The sequence below is a fragment of the Artibeus jamaicensis genome, unplaced genomic scaffold, assembly GCF_021234435.1.
Source record: "Artibeus jamaicensis isolate MK-2021 breed Jamaican fruit bat unplaced genomic scaffold, CSHL_Jam_final scaffold_916, whole genome shotgun sequence".
In the NCBI taxonomy this organism is placed as follows: Eukaryota; Metazoa; Chordata; class Mammalia; order Chiroptera; family Phyllostomidae; genus Artibeus; species Artibeus jamaicensis.
The window spans coordinates 31,934,859-31,950,199 of NW_026522059.1; the positions used below are offsets into that span (position 1 = coordinate 31,934,859).

The 15,341-nt window shown below is 34.5% G+C and overlaps 1 protein-coding gene across 2 annotated transcripts in view; it reads left to right on the forward strand.

Annotated features, from left to right (window-relative positions):
* Positions 1–15,341, forward strand: part of VIRMA (vir like m6A methyltransferase associated) — a 58,198-nt gene that overhangs the window by 35,744 nt on the left and 7,113 nt on the right. For both annotated transcript variants that reach the window (XM_037131081.2, XM_037131082.2), the window contains exons 11-17: positions 885–967; positions 3,243–3,336; positions 3,481–4,025; positions 4,557–4,792; positions 5,484–5,736; positions 7,660–7,877; positions 13,103–13,235. In XM_037131081.2, the coding sequence (XP_036986976.2) occupies positions 885–967; positions 3,243–3,336; positions 3,481–4,025; positions 4,557–4,792; positions 5,484–5,736; positions 7,660–7,877; positions 13,103–13,235 (1,562 nt within the window). The remainder of the gene's footprint in view (positions 1–884; positions 968–3,242; positions 3,337–3,480; positions 4,026–4,556; positions 4,793–5,483; positions 5,737–7,659; positions 7,878–13,102; positions 13,236–15,341) is intronic.

The following is a 15,341-nucleotide window of genomic DNA, read 5'->3' on the forward strand; positions in this document are numbered from 1 at the left end:
ATTATTTTGGGTGATAGTGTACTTTTAATTTTATAAAGACAGATTAGGAAAATGACAGAACTTAAAGTTTATGTTAATGGAAAAGGTACTCAGTAAATGTCCCCCTTACAGGTTTGATCTTGTTAGAAATTCGTGTATGCTTCTTTAGAGTTGGGAGGCAGCAACATCATTTAGTGAATAACCTCTGTTACTTATTTACAAGCCGTCAGTTTTTTTATAAGCAGTCAGTTTTATTAAAAAGTTTTTTAATATTGCAAAAACAATTTAATTATATTGTCTTGTTCGAACATATAAATGTTCAACTTTTCAGAAACCAAAAACTAAGAGTGGTCACTTCTAAATCAGTATATTGGGGCATTTATATTTTATTTTATTTTAATTTTCTTTGTGGGGCCTGGAATGTGTTGCTACCACAGAGTGATCAGTGGAGCTAGCACTGTTTCGTTTTTGTAAACCATTTTTTAATTGTATTTTTTCCATTACTATTTATCTCCCTTATACCCTCTTCCACCTCCTCCCCCTGCAACCACCACACTCTCTTGTCAGTGTCCATGAGTCCTTTTTCTTCTTTGCTGGATTCCTCTACCTTTGCCCCTGCCCATCCCCCCTGCTCTCTATCTGTGAGTCTGTCTCTATTTTGCCTGTTAGTTCAGTTTGTTTATTAATTCCACATGTGAGTGAAATCAGTATGGTACTTGTCTTTCTTATATTTCATTTTAAAGTTTAAGGACTTAGCCATAAGTTCATACCTATGTGAAATTTAGTTTACTGAAATCAGTTTGTGTCTGATAATGTTTTTCTTTGGAAAAGTAGCTTTGTTTCCTTTGTTATAAAGGCTTTTATTTTAAAATACTGTATTATAAATTACTCTTTTTGTTTTTAAGAACTTGGCAAGTGGCTTGAACCTCTGAAAAACCTTAGGTTTGAAATTAACTGCATTCCAAACCTAATTGAATATGTTAAACAGGTAAGTAAAACTTAAAAGTGCCTGTTTTTTAACTACATGGTAATATATAGAAATAGTACTTGTGTAGATATAGTAATTATTAAGTGTATTGCTTGATTTCCTAGACTTTGTTAGTACAGATTGGTACATGAATGTAGGTGGTGGGTGTGTGATTGTGTGTATACATGAGTGGGCATGCACACAACCCCATGTGTTCTGCTTTCCAATACCAGATTTCGTTCTGTTTTTTTCTCTCAAATCAGTGTAACATCACCTACCATTTTAATAACATTCACAGAAGTTTTAAAGTTAAATGCTATGAAAATGTAACGTACAACTGTTTTTGGTTAAACTTAGTGAAAAAGAATTTTCTGTCAAAGTTTTAGGTGAAAATTGATGGAGGCAAGTCCAAATAATTGCAGTGGGGGTTAGTTCTATTTTTGTTAATTTGGGATAATCAAATCTGCCATTGAAATAATTCATAAAAGGTAAAGAAAATCATAAAATTCATAATATTACAGTTGAAAATTTTATATACAATTCAAGTAATTCATAAATCATTGCATTGTTAGCCCTGGCTGATATGGTTTAGTTGATTGGAGTGTTGTCTGGTAAACCAAAATGTTGGGGTTTCTATTTCTGATCAGGGCACATAGGTTGTGGGTTTGATCCCCAGTCAGGGTGAGTTTGAGAGGCAGCTAATCAGTGTTTCTTTCTCACATTGATGTTTCTTTCTGTCTCTTCTTCTTTCTCTAAAATCAGTAAACATTTTAAAATTAAAAAAATCATTGCATTGTTAGTTTTAGAAGTTTAAATTTTTTTCTTTGCTTCTTAGTTAATACAGTGTGTATACATACATATTGGGGGCTAAAAGTGCTCATAGATGCATAAAAAGTTTTATGCTAGAGGCGCAGAATGGACCTTGAGTGATCTTTCATTTAACAGATGAACTGTGTGTATGTGTGTGTTGATAAACCATCTTGGTCTTGGAATTGAAATGTCTGTAGTATATTGTCTAATCTGTTGCTCTTCTGACCTAGCAACAAAATACTATTTGGGTTTATCTGCTTGGGTTTTCTTCACTGACTTGTCCGCCCTTATCTTATTTTTTTACTCCATCTCTCCTGAGAGTACTTTTATCTTCCATGGTACCATCATATTCTTCTTTGTTCCTTACTCTGTGCTTCAGGTGACCATCTATATAGCTTTTAATTATATTCAGTCTTTAATTTAGCAGAAGTACAGTAATGTCCTGTAAATGTAGATGTTCATGTGTTCAGGATACTCATGCGTGGTTAGGAGAATGTATAAGGTATCCAATAAATATCAGACGGCCCAGTTTTTAAGAGGTTTAGTTCTAGAAATTTGAATTCCATGCTGTAATTAAAAGATTTTAAAACTTTCATGTAAATCTTTATCCCACTAGTTATTATTATAAATGACTCTCACTCCAAGATATATTAAAAACAGTCAACCTAAGGCTGAAACTTCACTCTGTGGCTCCCTGCTGCCTTATGTAATTAGCAGAATTATTGAAAAGCAGCAACAAGGGAGAAATTAGAGAAACCTAAGATCCAAAACTATGAGGGAAAGGAATTAGTTTATTTTAAGTTTTTCCTCTGAGTTTTAGAAGTTGAAATAGTACCATTTAAAAATGTTTCTTCTAAGTTTTTAAAAGCCATCTAGAAACTACAAAAAAAAAAGGAATTTAAGCATTACTATTTGTTGCCAGGAAACATAGCATTGGGCAAGTGCTAGGACATAGGGAAATGTATTTTTTTTCCTGTAACCATGCCCCAACTGACCATCAAAACTAGATCCTGTAGTATCTGCATTATTAAAAAATTGAATGTGATGTAATTCTAAACTACATTTCCTGTTGCTTCTTCAGTTTTGAAAGAGGTTTATTACCCCTAGGGTTTCGTAAAATCACAGTCATTGGTTCGTTGTTGGGAGAGAGTATGTATAGAAAGAGTATACAAAAAGGAACTATTTAAAAATTTTAATACAGAGAGTATCATACATTTCTGTAAGCTACTTTTGTTTTAGTACTTTTTAATGTACTTTGCAGTTATTCATTTTATTTACATAATATCATATAGTAACAACATGCCGAAGATAAAATAACCTTGATAAACTTAATTAGCCTCTTAAATTTAGTTAATAAATTTTAAATGTCATACCATTAAGTATTTAACTTGAAACTCATGTTTTTAACTAATGTCCTCTCTGGAATTGTCTCTTGATATGATAAGTACCAAGAAATTCAATTTTTTGCTTATTTTTATTTCTAAAGAATATCGATAACTTGATGACTCCAGAAGGAGTTGGCCTTACCACTGCCTTGCGTGTTCTCTGTAATGTGGCCTGCCCACCACCCCCTGTTGAAGGTAATGTGGATGCTGTACTTTTAAGACTATCATTATTTTTAAGCCTAGTATGAATATCATTTCTTAAATAAAATATTCAAACATCTTAACTAATTATTAACATACAAGTAATTAGTTTTTCTTTTCCTCTTGTCCTATATAAAGGTCAACAGAAAGACCTCAAATGGAATCTTGCTGTTATTCAGCTTTTTTCTGCTGAAGGAATGGACACCTTTATTCGGGTTCTGCAGAAATTGAACAGTATTTTGACTCAGCCTTGGAGGCTCCATGTCAACATGGGGACTACACTTCACAGAGTTACTACTATTTCAATGGCTCGCTGCACACTCACTCTTCTTAAAACTATGTTAACGGAACTCCTGAGAGGTGGCTCCTTTGAGTTTAAGGATATGCGTGTTCCTTCAGCACTTGTGACTTTACACATGCTCCTGTGCTCTATCCCCCTCTCAGGTCGTTTGGATAGTGATGAACAGAAAATTCAGAATGATATCATTGATATTTTGCTGACTTTTACACAAGGAGTTAATGAAAAACTCACAATCTCAGAAGAGACTCTGGCCAATAATACTTGGTCTTTAATGTTAAAAGAAGTACTTTCTTCAATCTTGAAGGTTCCTGAAGGATTTTTTTCTGGACTCATACTCCTTTCAGAGCTGCTGCCTCTACCATTGCCCATGCAAACAACTCAGGTATCACTTCCATATAACATGAATCTTATAAATGACTGTAGTAACACTTTTTTAAAAGCCAGTGGTTTTGTTAAAACAAAAACAAAAACAACCCTCATCCCCTTCCCCTAAAAAAGACATAAAGTAACTGGATGAGGGTGAGATAAAACTGACGCGAGTTGGTCATTAAGGAAATATGGGGTAATATTTTAAATAAATTTTTGTTAATGTGAATTTTATAATGCTGTTATGTATACTTGTACTTTTGTTATTTTTAAATCCTTTTTTTCCTCCTGTGTTAGAATTTGTCATTAACTAGGTTGCTGCACCAATGGACTCTGCTCTACTGACTGCTAACTTTGAGAACAATATTTTTTAGTTGCGTTGAATTCAAGCAAATGTTTAATTGTATGGTAGATGTTGTAAGCATCTTAAGTGTTTTCAGCATGTAGTAAAGATGTTCTTTTCATAACAATTCTTCCTGAACAGTTTTTGTGACTATAAATAAATATTTCAAAATCTACGAACACATACATTATACTTTTTTAACAGGTTATTGAGCCACATGATATATCAGTGGCACTCAACACCCGAAAATTGTGGAGCATGCACCTTCATGTTCACGCAAAGTTGCTCCAAGAAATAGTTCGCTCTTTCTCTGGCACAACCTGCCAGCCCATTCAGCATATGTTACGGCGTATTTGTGTTCAATTATGTGACCTTGCCTCACCAACTGCACTTCTGATTATGAGAACTGTGTTGGATTTGATTGTAGAAGACTTGCAAAGGTATTTTCTTCTTTTTTTTTTTTTTTAAATCCTCACCTGAGGATATGTTTATTGATTTTAGAGAGAGAGAAAGGGAGAGAGAAAAACATCGATTGGTTGCTGCTTGTATGCGCCCTAACTGGGGACTGAACCTGCAACATAGGTGTATGTCCTGACCTGGGGTCAAACCCACAACCTTCGTGGTGTATGGGCCGATGTTCCAACCAACTGAGGCACCCGGCTAGGGTGGTATTTTCATTTTGCATAAAATTTTTTTTAAGTTATTCTTGACACACACACATTTTTTTTACTTAGAATTTGTGAACCAGGGTTTAAAAAGCTCAGATAAGATACATACATACAAGTACACATAGACATATGCATATACACACACCTATACATATATCAGTATAGATTATTTTTAATCAGAAGATTTTATTTCATATTTCATGTGCAAATTACCTCAAAGGTCTTGATTTTATGTATTTGAAAGATGAACCATAAAGTACTTTGATTTGAGAAACTATATTTTTGAAAACCCAAATTTATAAAATATAGTAATTGTAAAATCCCAGAAAAGTTGTCATACCCAAGAAATTAAGTGTTTTATACAAGATTGTTCTGAATTGATATGTGTTGAAAAATAAATATTAGTTAAATAATGCCTTAAAATCAAGAACTTTGTTTTCTAAATGTATTGATTTTATTTCAGCACTTCAGAAGATAAAGAAAAACAGTATACTAGCCAAACCACCAGGTTGCTTGCTCTTCTTGATGCTCTGGCTTCACACAAAGCTTGTAAATTAGCTATTTTGCATCTAATTAATGGAACTATTAAAGGTGATGAAAAATATGCAGAGATATTTCAGGATCTGTTAGCTTTGGTGCGGTCTCCTGGAGACAGTGTTATTCGCCAACAGTGTGTTGAATATATCACATCCATTTTGCAGTCTCTCTGTGATCAGGTATTTACAGTTACTTTGTAAATTCTCTGTGTGTGTGTGTGTGTGTGTGCGTGTGTGTGTCTAAAAGCTGTTGATGTAACTCTTAGCTGTGAACAAGAATATCACCTATTTTATTGCTTCTGCTGTTGTTTAGAGAGGTGAATTTGACTAGGAACCAACAATAAAATGGTTTAGTGCTTCAAAGCTTCATTTGGGTTTGTACTTCACAGGTTTCTTTGAAGAACTCTCCTTTTTTTTATGAGATTGCATCCTTGGATAGTTGCTTTATGTGCCGTAGTATTATTAGTTTCAGGTGTACAACACAGTGATTAAACATTTATGAAACTTAGGAGGTGATCACCCAGATAAGTCTAAAGCCTTACATAGTCATTTCAATATTATTGGCTATGTACCCTATCCTATACTTTACATCCCATGACTATTATTATAACTGGCAATTTGTACATCTTAATTCCTTTCCCTTTTCCACCCATCATCACCCAAACTCCCCCTACCATCCAGCAACCATCAAAATGTTTTCTGTATCTGATGAGTTCTGTTTTGTTTGTTCCTTTATTTTTTTGATTCCACATATAAGTGAAACCATAGAGTATTTGTCTGTCTCTCTGACTTATGTCACTTAGCATTTTTACCCTCTAGGTCCCATCTATGTTGTTACAAACACCATCAAGGTTTTATTTTTTATGGCTCAGAAATATTTTGTTACGACAGTTTTTGAAGACCTCACAGGCTACTACAGTTTCAGTGTTTTTCAGACTACTGTGTAGCTGCTGACTAAAAGTAGTAGTATTTCTCCCTGCTGTCTTTGTTACTGACTTCCTGTTTATAATTTTGTGATTTAGTGAGAGTTGTTTTAACTTCGGAAGTTATTGTGATTGGGATCTTTGTAGTTTTACGCCTAATCAAATCCTAACTTGTCAAAATGCTTCTGCTCTCTAATCACCAGGTGTGATTTTTTTTCGGGCAGAACATTTTTAGTAGGCTCCCATGTTGGAAGGTTATCTTCTTCTAGCTAACAAAAATTCAGTTTGTATGACTTGTTTTCATGAAAAGGGCACCTGGTGAAGAATAGTTTTGAAACTGGTAGAAAGGATATTTTAAGTTCATATGCATCAAAATGTCCATTTGACTGGTATTATATAATCCACATTAGCTTTTATGACTGCTGAAGAGCACTATAGCGTCCCAGGTGTTTTGATCACATAGATATTCTTGGCCTCAATTATTATCTTTCCCTTCTGTTTCTAGTTTTATAGTTTTAACTTCAGTTGAACACTGGTTTGCAGTATGTTAAAGTTATGAAACATACTTAAAAATGTTCCTGTAAAATACACTTCTATAAAAAGAGTAGTGGGAATTTTTAGTTATTGTTGGCTAAACTTGTTTAATATTGAAAAACTTGAATTTTAAACATATATAAAAGCAAGAGGAAGATATTTAATTGGAGGATTGTGTTCAAATGTTTATTTGCTTCATCTATCCTTTTTTGTGATGTTTTAAAATCAAATATAGATATATTTATTAAAATTCTGTGAATGATTTTTATTCAAATGAATGAATAATACAGTGATCTAAAATATTTTAATACCAAAAGTACTTCAGTTAACTGGTTGAGATTACGAACTATACTTAGTACAATACAGAAGGAAAAATTTTTGAGATGTTCTTCTAATAATAAAAATACTGTAAAATATTTAGTCTTAATTTCTTTAGGTATGTATTCTTGTATTAAGTTTTACAAGAGGGCAGTATGACTCCTTTGTTCTTAATGTGTTTGAATATGTGTTTAGGATGGGCATGTAACTATTTTCACATGTTAATTACTAAGTATTAAGTGCTGTGTGTTTCTGAAATAAAAATGCTAAGCGATGATGATAATCATTTTTAAAAATTATTTTTTCCTGTTCCCCTTCTTCCTCACAGGACATTGCACTTATTTTGCCAAACTCTTCTGAAGGTTCTACTTCTGAAGTAGAGCAGCTCTCTAATTCTCTACCAAACAAAGAATTGATGACCTCAATCTGTGACTGCCTACTGGCTGTGCTAGCTAACTCTGAGAGCAGCTACAACTGTTTACTCACGTGTGTCAGAACAATGATGTTTCTTGCGGAGCATGATTATGGATTATTTCATTTAAAAAGGTAATGTTTTATCATATTTAATATACTAGTAGGTTTAATTTTTCACTCAATTATCCCCATATTAATTAATTCATAGCTATTGTAGAAGGTTGAAGATGTGAGGGGAAATTTTATATTTATGGGAACGATTTATTAGCAGTTGAGTGTGCCAATAATGAAATCTTCGGGATTAAAAATATAAATTGAATAGACAGGCAAATTCATGTGGGCATTTTAGAGTATATAAGGAAATCTGATTGTTTCAGGGATGTTAATTCATGTTTAAGGTAATTTGGTTTGTTGATGTATTCACCTTAGTCCTTCAGAGGTGATGATAGTGTGACATTATGGACCCTAAAGTTAAAAGTGCTCATTCTCTGTTTTTTATTTTCTAGAGGAATGGCTGAGGTGGAATTAATTTGAAATGATACTGAACGTAAACCTAGTGCTGCTTAGTCTCTCAAACGTAATTTCTGTTCTGTCCATGCCTTCACTTTCTATTCATGCTGGCTATTACATAGATTTTCTTGGGAATTTGTAGATGTAAGGTTATATAGAAAGGAGGAAACGTGTATGTGCTTCTTATTAATTCTTATAACATTGGTTCAAAAGTTAAGTTCCAGTACTGTGTTTGATGCTGGCTCTTTCCTTCTCCACCTCTTTGTCCTGATAAACCTGTCTCCTCTCCTGTATTTTCTTAGTTGGTGACACCTTTAGAACATCCAGAGTTTTTTTCCTACCCTCCTCATTTCTTAGTCTCTCACCAAAATCTTTAACTTTACTTCTTGACAGTCCTTTTCCCTGTTGCCTGGGTATTTACTTCATATCCTTTTAAACTCACTTTATACACTACACTTCCAAGAAAGTAAAAAAATGTTTCCTGATCCGTCCATTACTGGCTGGCTTAGGTGCTGTCACAGATAGCCTTTGCACACCTCTGCTATAATATTATTATATGTGATGTTTTGGCTTTGCTTGATTCAAGTTTCTGGTCCTTTTTTTAATCTGTAATTTTTCCTAAGTTATCTTAACATTTTCTCTTTTCTCCCTTTGGCTCTGCTCTTTATGCTAAGCTCCAAGTAACCCATATATCTGTTTGACATCTGTACTTGGCTATCAAATGGGCTTCTCAAACTGGACAGATGTAATGCAGATCTCTTAATGTGCTTGCTTCAAACATGTTTCTGTCTTGCTCATGCCAGTAAATGTTATCACCATCCACCTAAGTATACTACCAAAACTTTAGGATTCTTTTTTAAAATATATTTTATTGATTATGCCATTACAGTTGTCCCATTCCCCCCCTTCATTCCCCTCCACCCTGCATACTCCCTCCCCCACCATCCCCTCCCTTTAGTTTATGTCCATGTGTCACAAGTTCTTTAGATTCTATATTTCCCATACTATTCTTGCCCTCCCCCCGTCTGTTTTCTACCTACCATCTATGCTAGTTATTCTCTGTACCGTCTCCCCCCTTCTCTTCCTCCCACTCTCCTGTTGCTAACCCTCCATGTGATCTTCTCCTGATCTAGCTGTCCTTTTAGTTTGTTTTTGTTTTAGGTGTGGTTCTTAATAACTGTGAGTTTGTTGTCCTTTCACTGTTCATCTTTTTTATCTTCTTTTTCTTAGACAAGTCCCTTTAACATTTCATATAATAAGGGCTTGGTGATGATGAACTCCTTCAACTTGACCTCATCTGAGAAGTACTTTATCTGTCCTTCCATTCTAAATGAAAGTTTTGCTGGATAGATCAATCTTAGATATAGGTCTTTGGATTTCATGACTTGGAATACCTCTTTCAAGCCCCTTCTTGCCTGTAAGGTCTCTTTTGAGAAATCAGCTGACAGTCTTTGGGCACTGCTTTGTAGGTAACTGTCCCCTTATCTCTTGCTGCTTCTAGGATTCTCTCCTTCATTTTAATCTTGGCTAATGTAATGATGATGTGCCTTGGTGTGTTTCTTCTTGGGTCCAACTTCTTTGGGACTCTCTGAGCTTCCTGGACTTCCTGGAAGTCTATTTCCTTTGCCAGATTGGGGAAGTTCTCCTTTATTATTTGTTCACATAAGTTTTCCACTTGTTGCTATTCCTTTCCCCCCTCTGGTACCCCTATAATTCGGATGTTGGAACATTTAAAGATGTCCTGGAGGTTCCTAAGCCTCTCCTCATTTTTTTGAATTCTTGTTTCTTCATTGTTTTCTGTTTGGTCATTTTCTTCTTCCTTCCGGTCCACTCAATTGATTTGAATCCCAGTTTCCTTTCCATCACTATTGGTTTCCTGTGCATTTCCCTTCATTTCAATTTGTTTAGCCTTCATTTGTTCCTCTAATTTGTGACTAAAATCAACCAGTTCTGTGAGCATCCTGATCACCAGTGTTTTGAACTGTTCATCTGATAGGTTGGTTATCTTTTGGTCGCTTAGAAGTATTGGCTCTGGGGCTTTGAGCTGTTCTTCTAAAACTTCAAGATTTTTGAGTCTTCTCTTTTCTTCACTTTTTACATGCAGTCCATCAGTAAGCCCAGTGGATTATACCTACTGAATACATCCTGAATCTGATTGCTTTTTCCACCTTCATAGTTACCACTTTTGTCCATTGTTCACTGTCAGTTCGTGCATGAGCCATTGGGATAAGATCTGTTCTCCTTGCTTCCACTATTGTCCCCCTGAAATCCATTTTCTCAGTGCTCAGGCTGAGCTTTTTAAACTTAAATCAGATACGTGTCATTGTTTTGCATAAATTCTTCTGATGGTGTCCAGTTGTACTGCAAATAAAATCTAACCTCTATAATGATCTTTAAGGCTCTACATAGTTTGGTCCTTGCTCATTTCTGTGTTTTATGTCATAACTATTTTATCCTTTGTTTTGCTCTCTCTCAAGCTAATTTCTCTCTGCAAACCCCCCCTCCCCCCCAGTGTTTTTCCACTAGATCCTTCTAGAGTTTACTTCCTCACTTTGGTCAGTCATAAATATATGTCTGTCTAAATATCTGTCTAAAATAGCCTATCCTTCACATCCCCATTTCTCCCCATTTCTTATCCCTTTTAATATTTTTCACTGCATTTATACTGTTTGATATTATATAGTTTATTGCTTATTTGTTTGTCTCCCTTACTAGAACACAGCATACACGAGGACAGGGATTGTGTCTTCTTGACTATAACCTTCCCATCACCTAGAAACCTGATACATGGTAGGCACTCTGAAGGAATAAAACTGAATACTAGATCACTTGGTCCACAAATATTTATTGAATGCATTCTCTGGGTCAGACAATTTTCTAGGTGCTGGGATTCAGTTAAAAAAAATTGCTTGCTTTCTTGGTGCTTTCATTCTACTAGAGGTAGACAGGAAATAATCACATAAGTAATATACATAGTATGTTACAGAAAAACATGAAGTAGAACAGTGGGATAGTGAGTGTTAAAGTGAAGGTGCAAGTTGTCATTTGAAATAAAGGGAGGTGATTGGGGAAGTCCTTGCTGAGGAGGTGACCCTTGAAGAAAGACCAAGACCTAAAGGAGGTGAAGAGTAAAACATTAAATACCTTGGCAGAGAACAATCGTACATAGCATGTCTAATATCTGAGAAATAGCTGTGAGGTCACAGTGGCTGCCCTTCGAGTGCATAAGCAAGGAGAAAAGCGATAGGGCACAGGGTCAGGGAAGTAATGGGAAGGTAAAGAGGGAGGAAGATTATCAAGGGCCTTGAGGGGTTATAACGGCCACTGAAAAGTTTTGAGCAGAGATATAGCATGATCTGGCTTTTATTTATGTTTTTTTTGTTTTGTTTTGTTTTTAGTATAAGCGAGTCTCTGTATACTTTTATAAAGTCTTTAGAACAACCTGGAGGCAGGTGCCACCTTAAATTTTTTTTGAGATAATTCTACACTTTAACGAGAATTGCATAAACAGTAGTATATAGCATTTATTTGTGTGTGTGTGTGTGTGTGTGTGTGTGTGTGTGTATTGAATCAGTCTGTACTGATAACTTTAATTCCAATCCAATATCAGAAAATTGACTAACCTTCCCCCTTTCTTTGTAATCCCATTCATGTTTTATGATGTATACTTCTACGCACGTATTTGTAGATTTTGAACATATATATAGGTTTAGCAAATGCATAGAACCCTATGTTTATCACCATAGTTCTATATAGCACAAGTTCATGACCCCATATTCCAGTGTTTCCATCCTTTTATGGAGAACTTCTTTATGAGTTGAGCAACAAAAAACCAGAACTTAGTTTTGCTTTTTTTTTTAAAAGATATTTCAATAGGTGGGTAGTGGACCATGCTTTTTGATAGACCGTGGAAGTTAGGCTCATTTGTTTAAGGTTATAAGTAGAGGCTATTAATTGGTATAGTTCAGTTTTGAACCCATCCTTTTTTCACTAATCGTATTATCTTTGTATTTAATCTTATTTCTGTTCGTTTTGAATTGTCCATTTCATTATTTTATAAAATTCTTAAGAGCAGGAGTCCTATTTTTCTCTTTTTTGTATTGCTTTATCAGAATGTTGTATGATGGCTTGTTTTAGAATCTAACCAAATTTTTCCAATACAAGTACTACATGTTTAGTGTTAATATACTTATTTTTATGTTGGCCTATTATATTACAAGTAAGGGACATAATTGACTGTTAGAGTACTTTATTTTTGAAGTTTTCTTTTGCTGAACTAAGAACAGTAAATGCAGCAGCTAATTTTAGCAGAACTATATATTGTCATGATTGTAGATATGTATCATCTGGATTGTTGTGCTTGAAATCTCTCTTTATTAGGGGTTGTCAAACTATGGGCCACAGGCCAAATCCAGCCTGCCACCAGTTTTTGTAAAGTTTTGTTGAATGTAGCCAACATTTATGCGTTGTCTATGGCTGCTTTTTTTTTTTGCTACACCAGCAGTTGAATACTTGTGACTGAAAAAATTGTATAGGAAGAAACAGACTGATACACAGACAAATAGTATTTAGGTCAGATTTCTGAGACAGCTACGTTTTATACCTTTATTATTTAGAGGATAAGGTTTTTTTTTTAAGAGCTTAAAGTGTATCTTTAAAAGAGGAGATGTCCACTATAGCTAGTGCTTTGTTACATGACTTGTGTAAACAGACACACAGAGGTACTTTTTACATTTTTTAAAATGGTGGGCTAAATATTCTATTTGAATTGAAATAGTTCATTTCTCATACCACATTTATATGCTCAAATGTTAAGACAATTTTCCCTTCTTGTTTCTTATTTGCAGTTCTTTAAGGAAAAATAGTAGTGCACTGCACAGTTTACTGAAACGAGTGGTCAGCACTTTTAGTAAGGACACAGGTGAACTTGCATCTTCATTTTTGGAATTTATGAGACAAATTCTTAACTCTGACACAATGGTAAGTAGATATACGTGTGTATTACATGTATTTATATTTCTTAAAGTTACAGACTTTTTGTCATAAGTTAAAAAAATCACTTGGGTTCAGAAATATCTTAAGAATAATGTTTTTTTAGAACTTGAAACTTAGAATCATGTTTTTATCTGTGTCCTATACTCACTATAAAATCAGACTTTTAATTTATTAAAAAGGATAGATGGTTAAGTGCAGATTTTATTGAACTCTAATTTATTAGACATTAATTTATGAATACTACTCCAATTTTGCAACTTAAATAGAGAAAAATACTATCTACGGTGTATTTTTTACATTGAGTTACCTTGCTGGGGAGACCCCGAATAGTCAAGTTTTATTCATCTGTTAATCAGGTATTTACTTAACTGTGATTTAAATGAACATTTACTGATTGTGTTTTGGCTGCTGTGATTTTGGGTGAATGCAAAGTTTATTATGCTAGACTAATTTGGATTTATCTTAGATATGAATTAAAGATTATTTAACTCTAAAATCTTATTAAGAGTTTCTCTCATTAGTCTTTTCCAGAATTATGCTATATATTGTAGACACAGTTCAAGAAGACATTAATAAGTTTGGAAATATCTCCCCTGATGGAACCTGTGCACATTAGTATATTTCAAGCTCTAAAAGGTCCTGGATAAATAGGAACTTGCTTTATTGCAGTCTAACCCAGTGTTGTCCTAATGTCCTCTGAATATTTTTAACTCATTTACCTTTACTTTTTTTTTTTTTTAATACAACATGAACTAGACAAACATCAACCTACCATTAACTCTCCACCTCCAAAGAGAACAAATAAAACTCTTGTAGACATGATGGTTTATTGAATTTCTTATTAAAACTGTAGGCCCTCTTTCTTCCTCAGTCTAGTTGTTTTCTGAAAGGAAGCAACAGTATGCTTGAGGCACAGTTAATCAGTTTGAGTGGGAATCTGTTAAAAATAATTTTTTTCTTCTTTTTTAAAAAAGATTTCATCACTGCCTGGCTGGTGTGGCCCAGTGGATTGAGCGCAGGCCTGCGAACCAGACAATTGCGGTTCGATTCCCAGTCAGGGCACATGCCTGGGTTGCAGGCCGATTTCTTGCAGGCCAGTTCCCAGAAGGGGACGCACGAAAGGCAACCATACATTGATGTTTCTCTCCCTCTCTCCTTCCCTTCCCCTCTAAAGATAAACAAATAAAATCTTAAAAAAAAAAAAAAGATTTCATCTACTTATTTTTAAAGAGAGGGGAAGGGAGGGAGAAAGAGAGGGAGGGAAACATCAATGTGTGGCCCCCAACTGGGGACCTGGCCCGCAACCCAGGCATATGTCCTGACTGCGAATCAAACCAGTGACCCCTGGGCTCGCAGGATGGTGCTCAGTCCACTGAGCCACACCAGCCAGGGCAATTGTTTTCTTTTTATTAATTTTTTTGTTTTTGAATTACAGTTGACATTCAAATGTAAGTTTCACTTAATTTTCATTGAAATTTGTCCACTTACAGGACAAATGATAGGCGCTCCAAACAAAATTTTTTCCCCCAAACAAAAGTTAATTTTTAATGCCTCTTTAAAAAATGCTAAGTCTTGCTTTTGGATTGGTGGATGTAGTTTCCTAAGAAACCATATTAATTTTGAATCATTTAAAACAGAGCTGTGTTCTAAAGATTTGAAGGTACTTAAGTGTCCTTTCATATGTGACAATATGGATGGATTTATTGTCATGATCCAAGATTTGCTTTGCTGGATAACTTTCCTAGTATTGAATTATTGTCAATTCAAAATTCCTTTTATATTGTGGCATACTTTTGAAAGCAAACTGTGCATAAAAAAATACCTACTTTTCTGCATGACAGAATATAATTTTATAAATATGATAGTTACTGTTTCTTTAGTTGTTTACCTTATCTCCAGAAAAATAAATTCCATTTTCTTTGGAAAAATAAATTCCATCAGTTTTTTTGTTATAACAGGCATTTTATTAACTTGTGAATCAGTCAGTATGTTATGTGTCCTGCGTGTTCCAGTGTAGTTGTCCTAGGATATTTTTATTGAGAAATCTTGGTGCCAGTAAATTGATTGCATGTATTTACCTATTTATCTTGT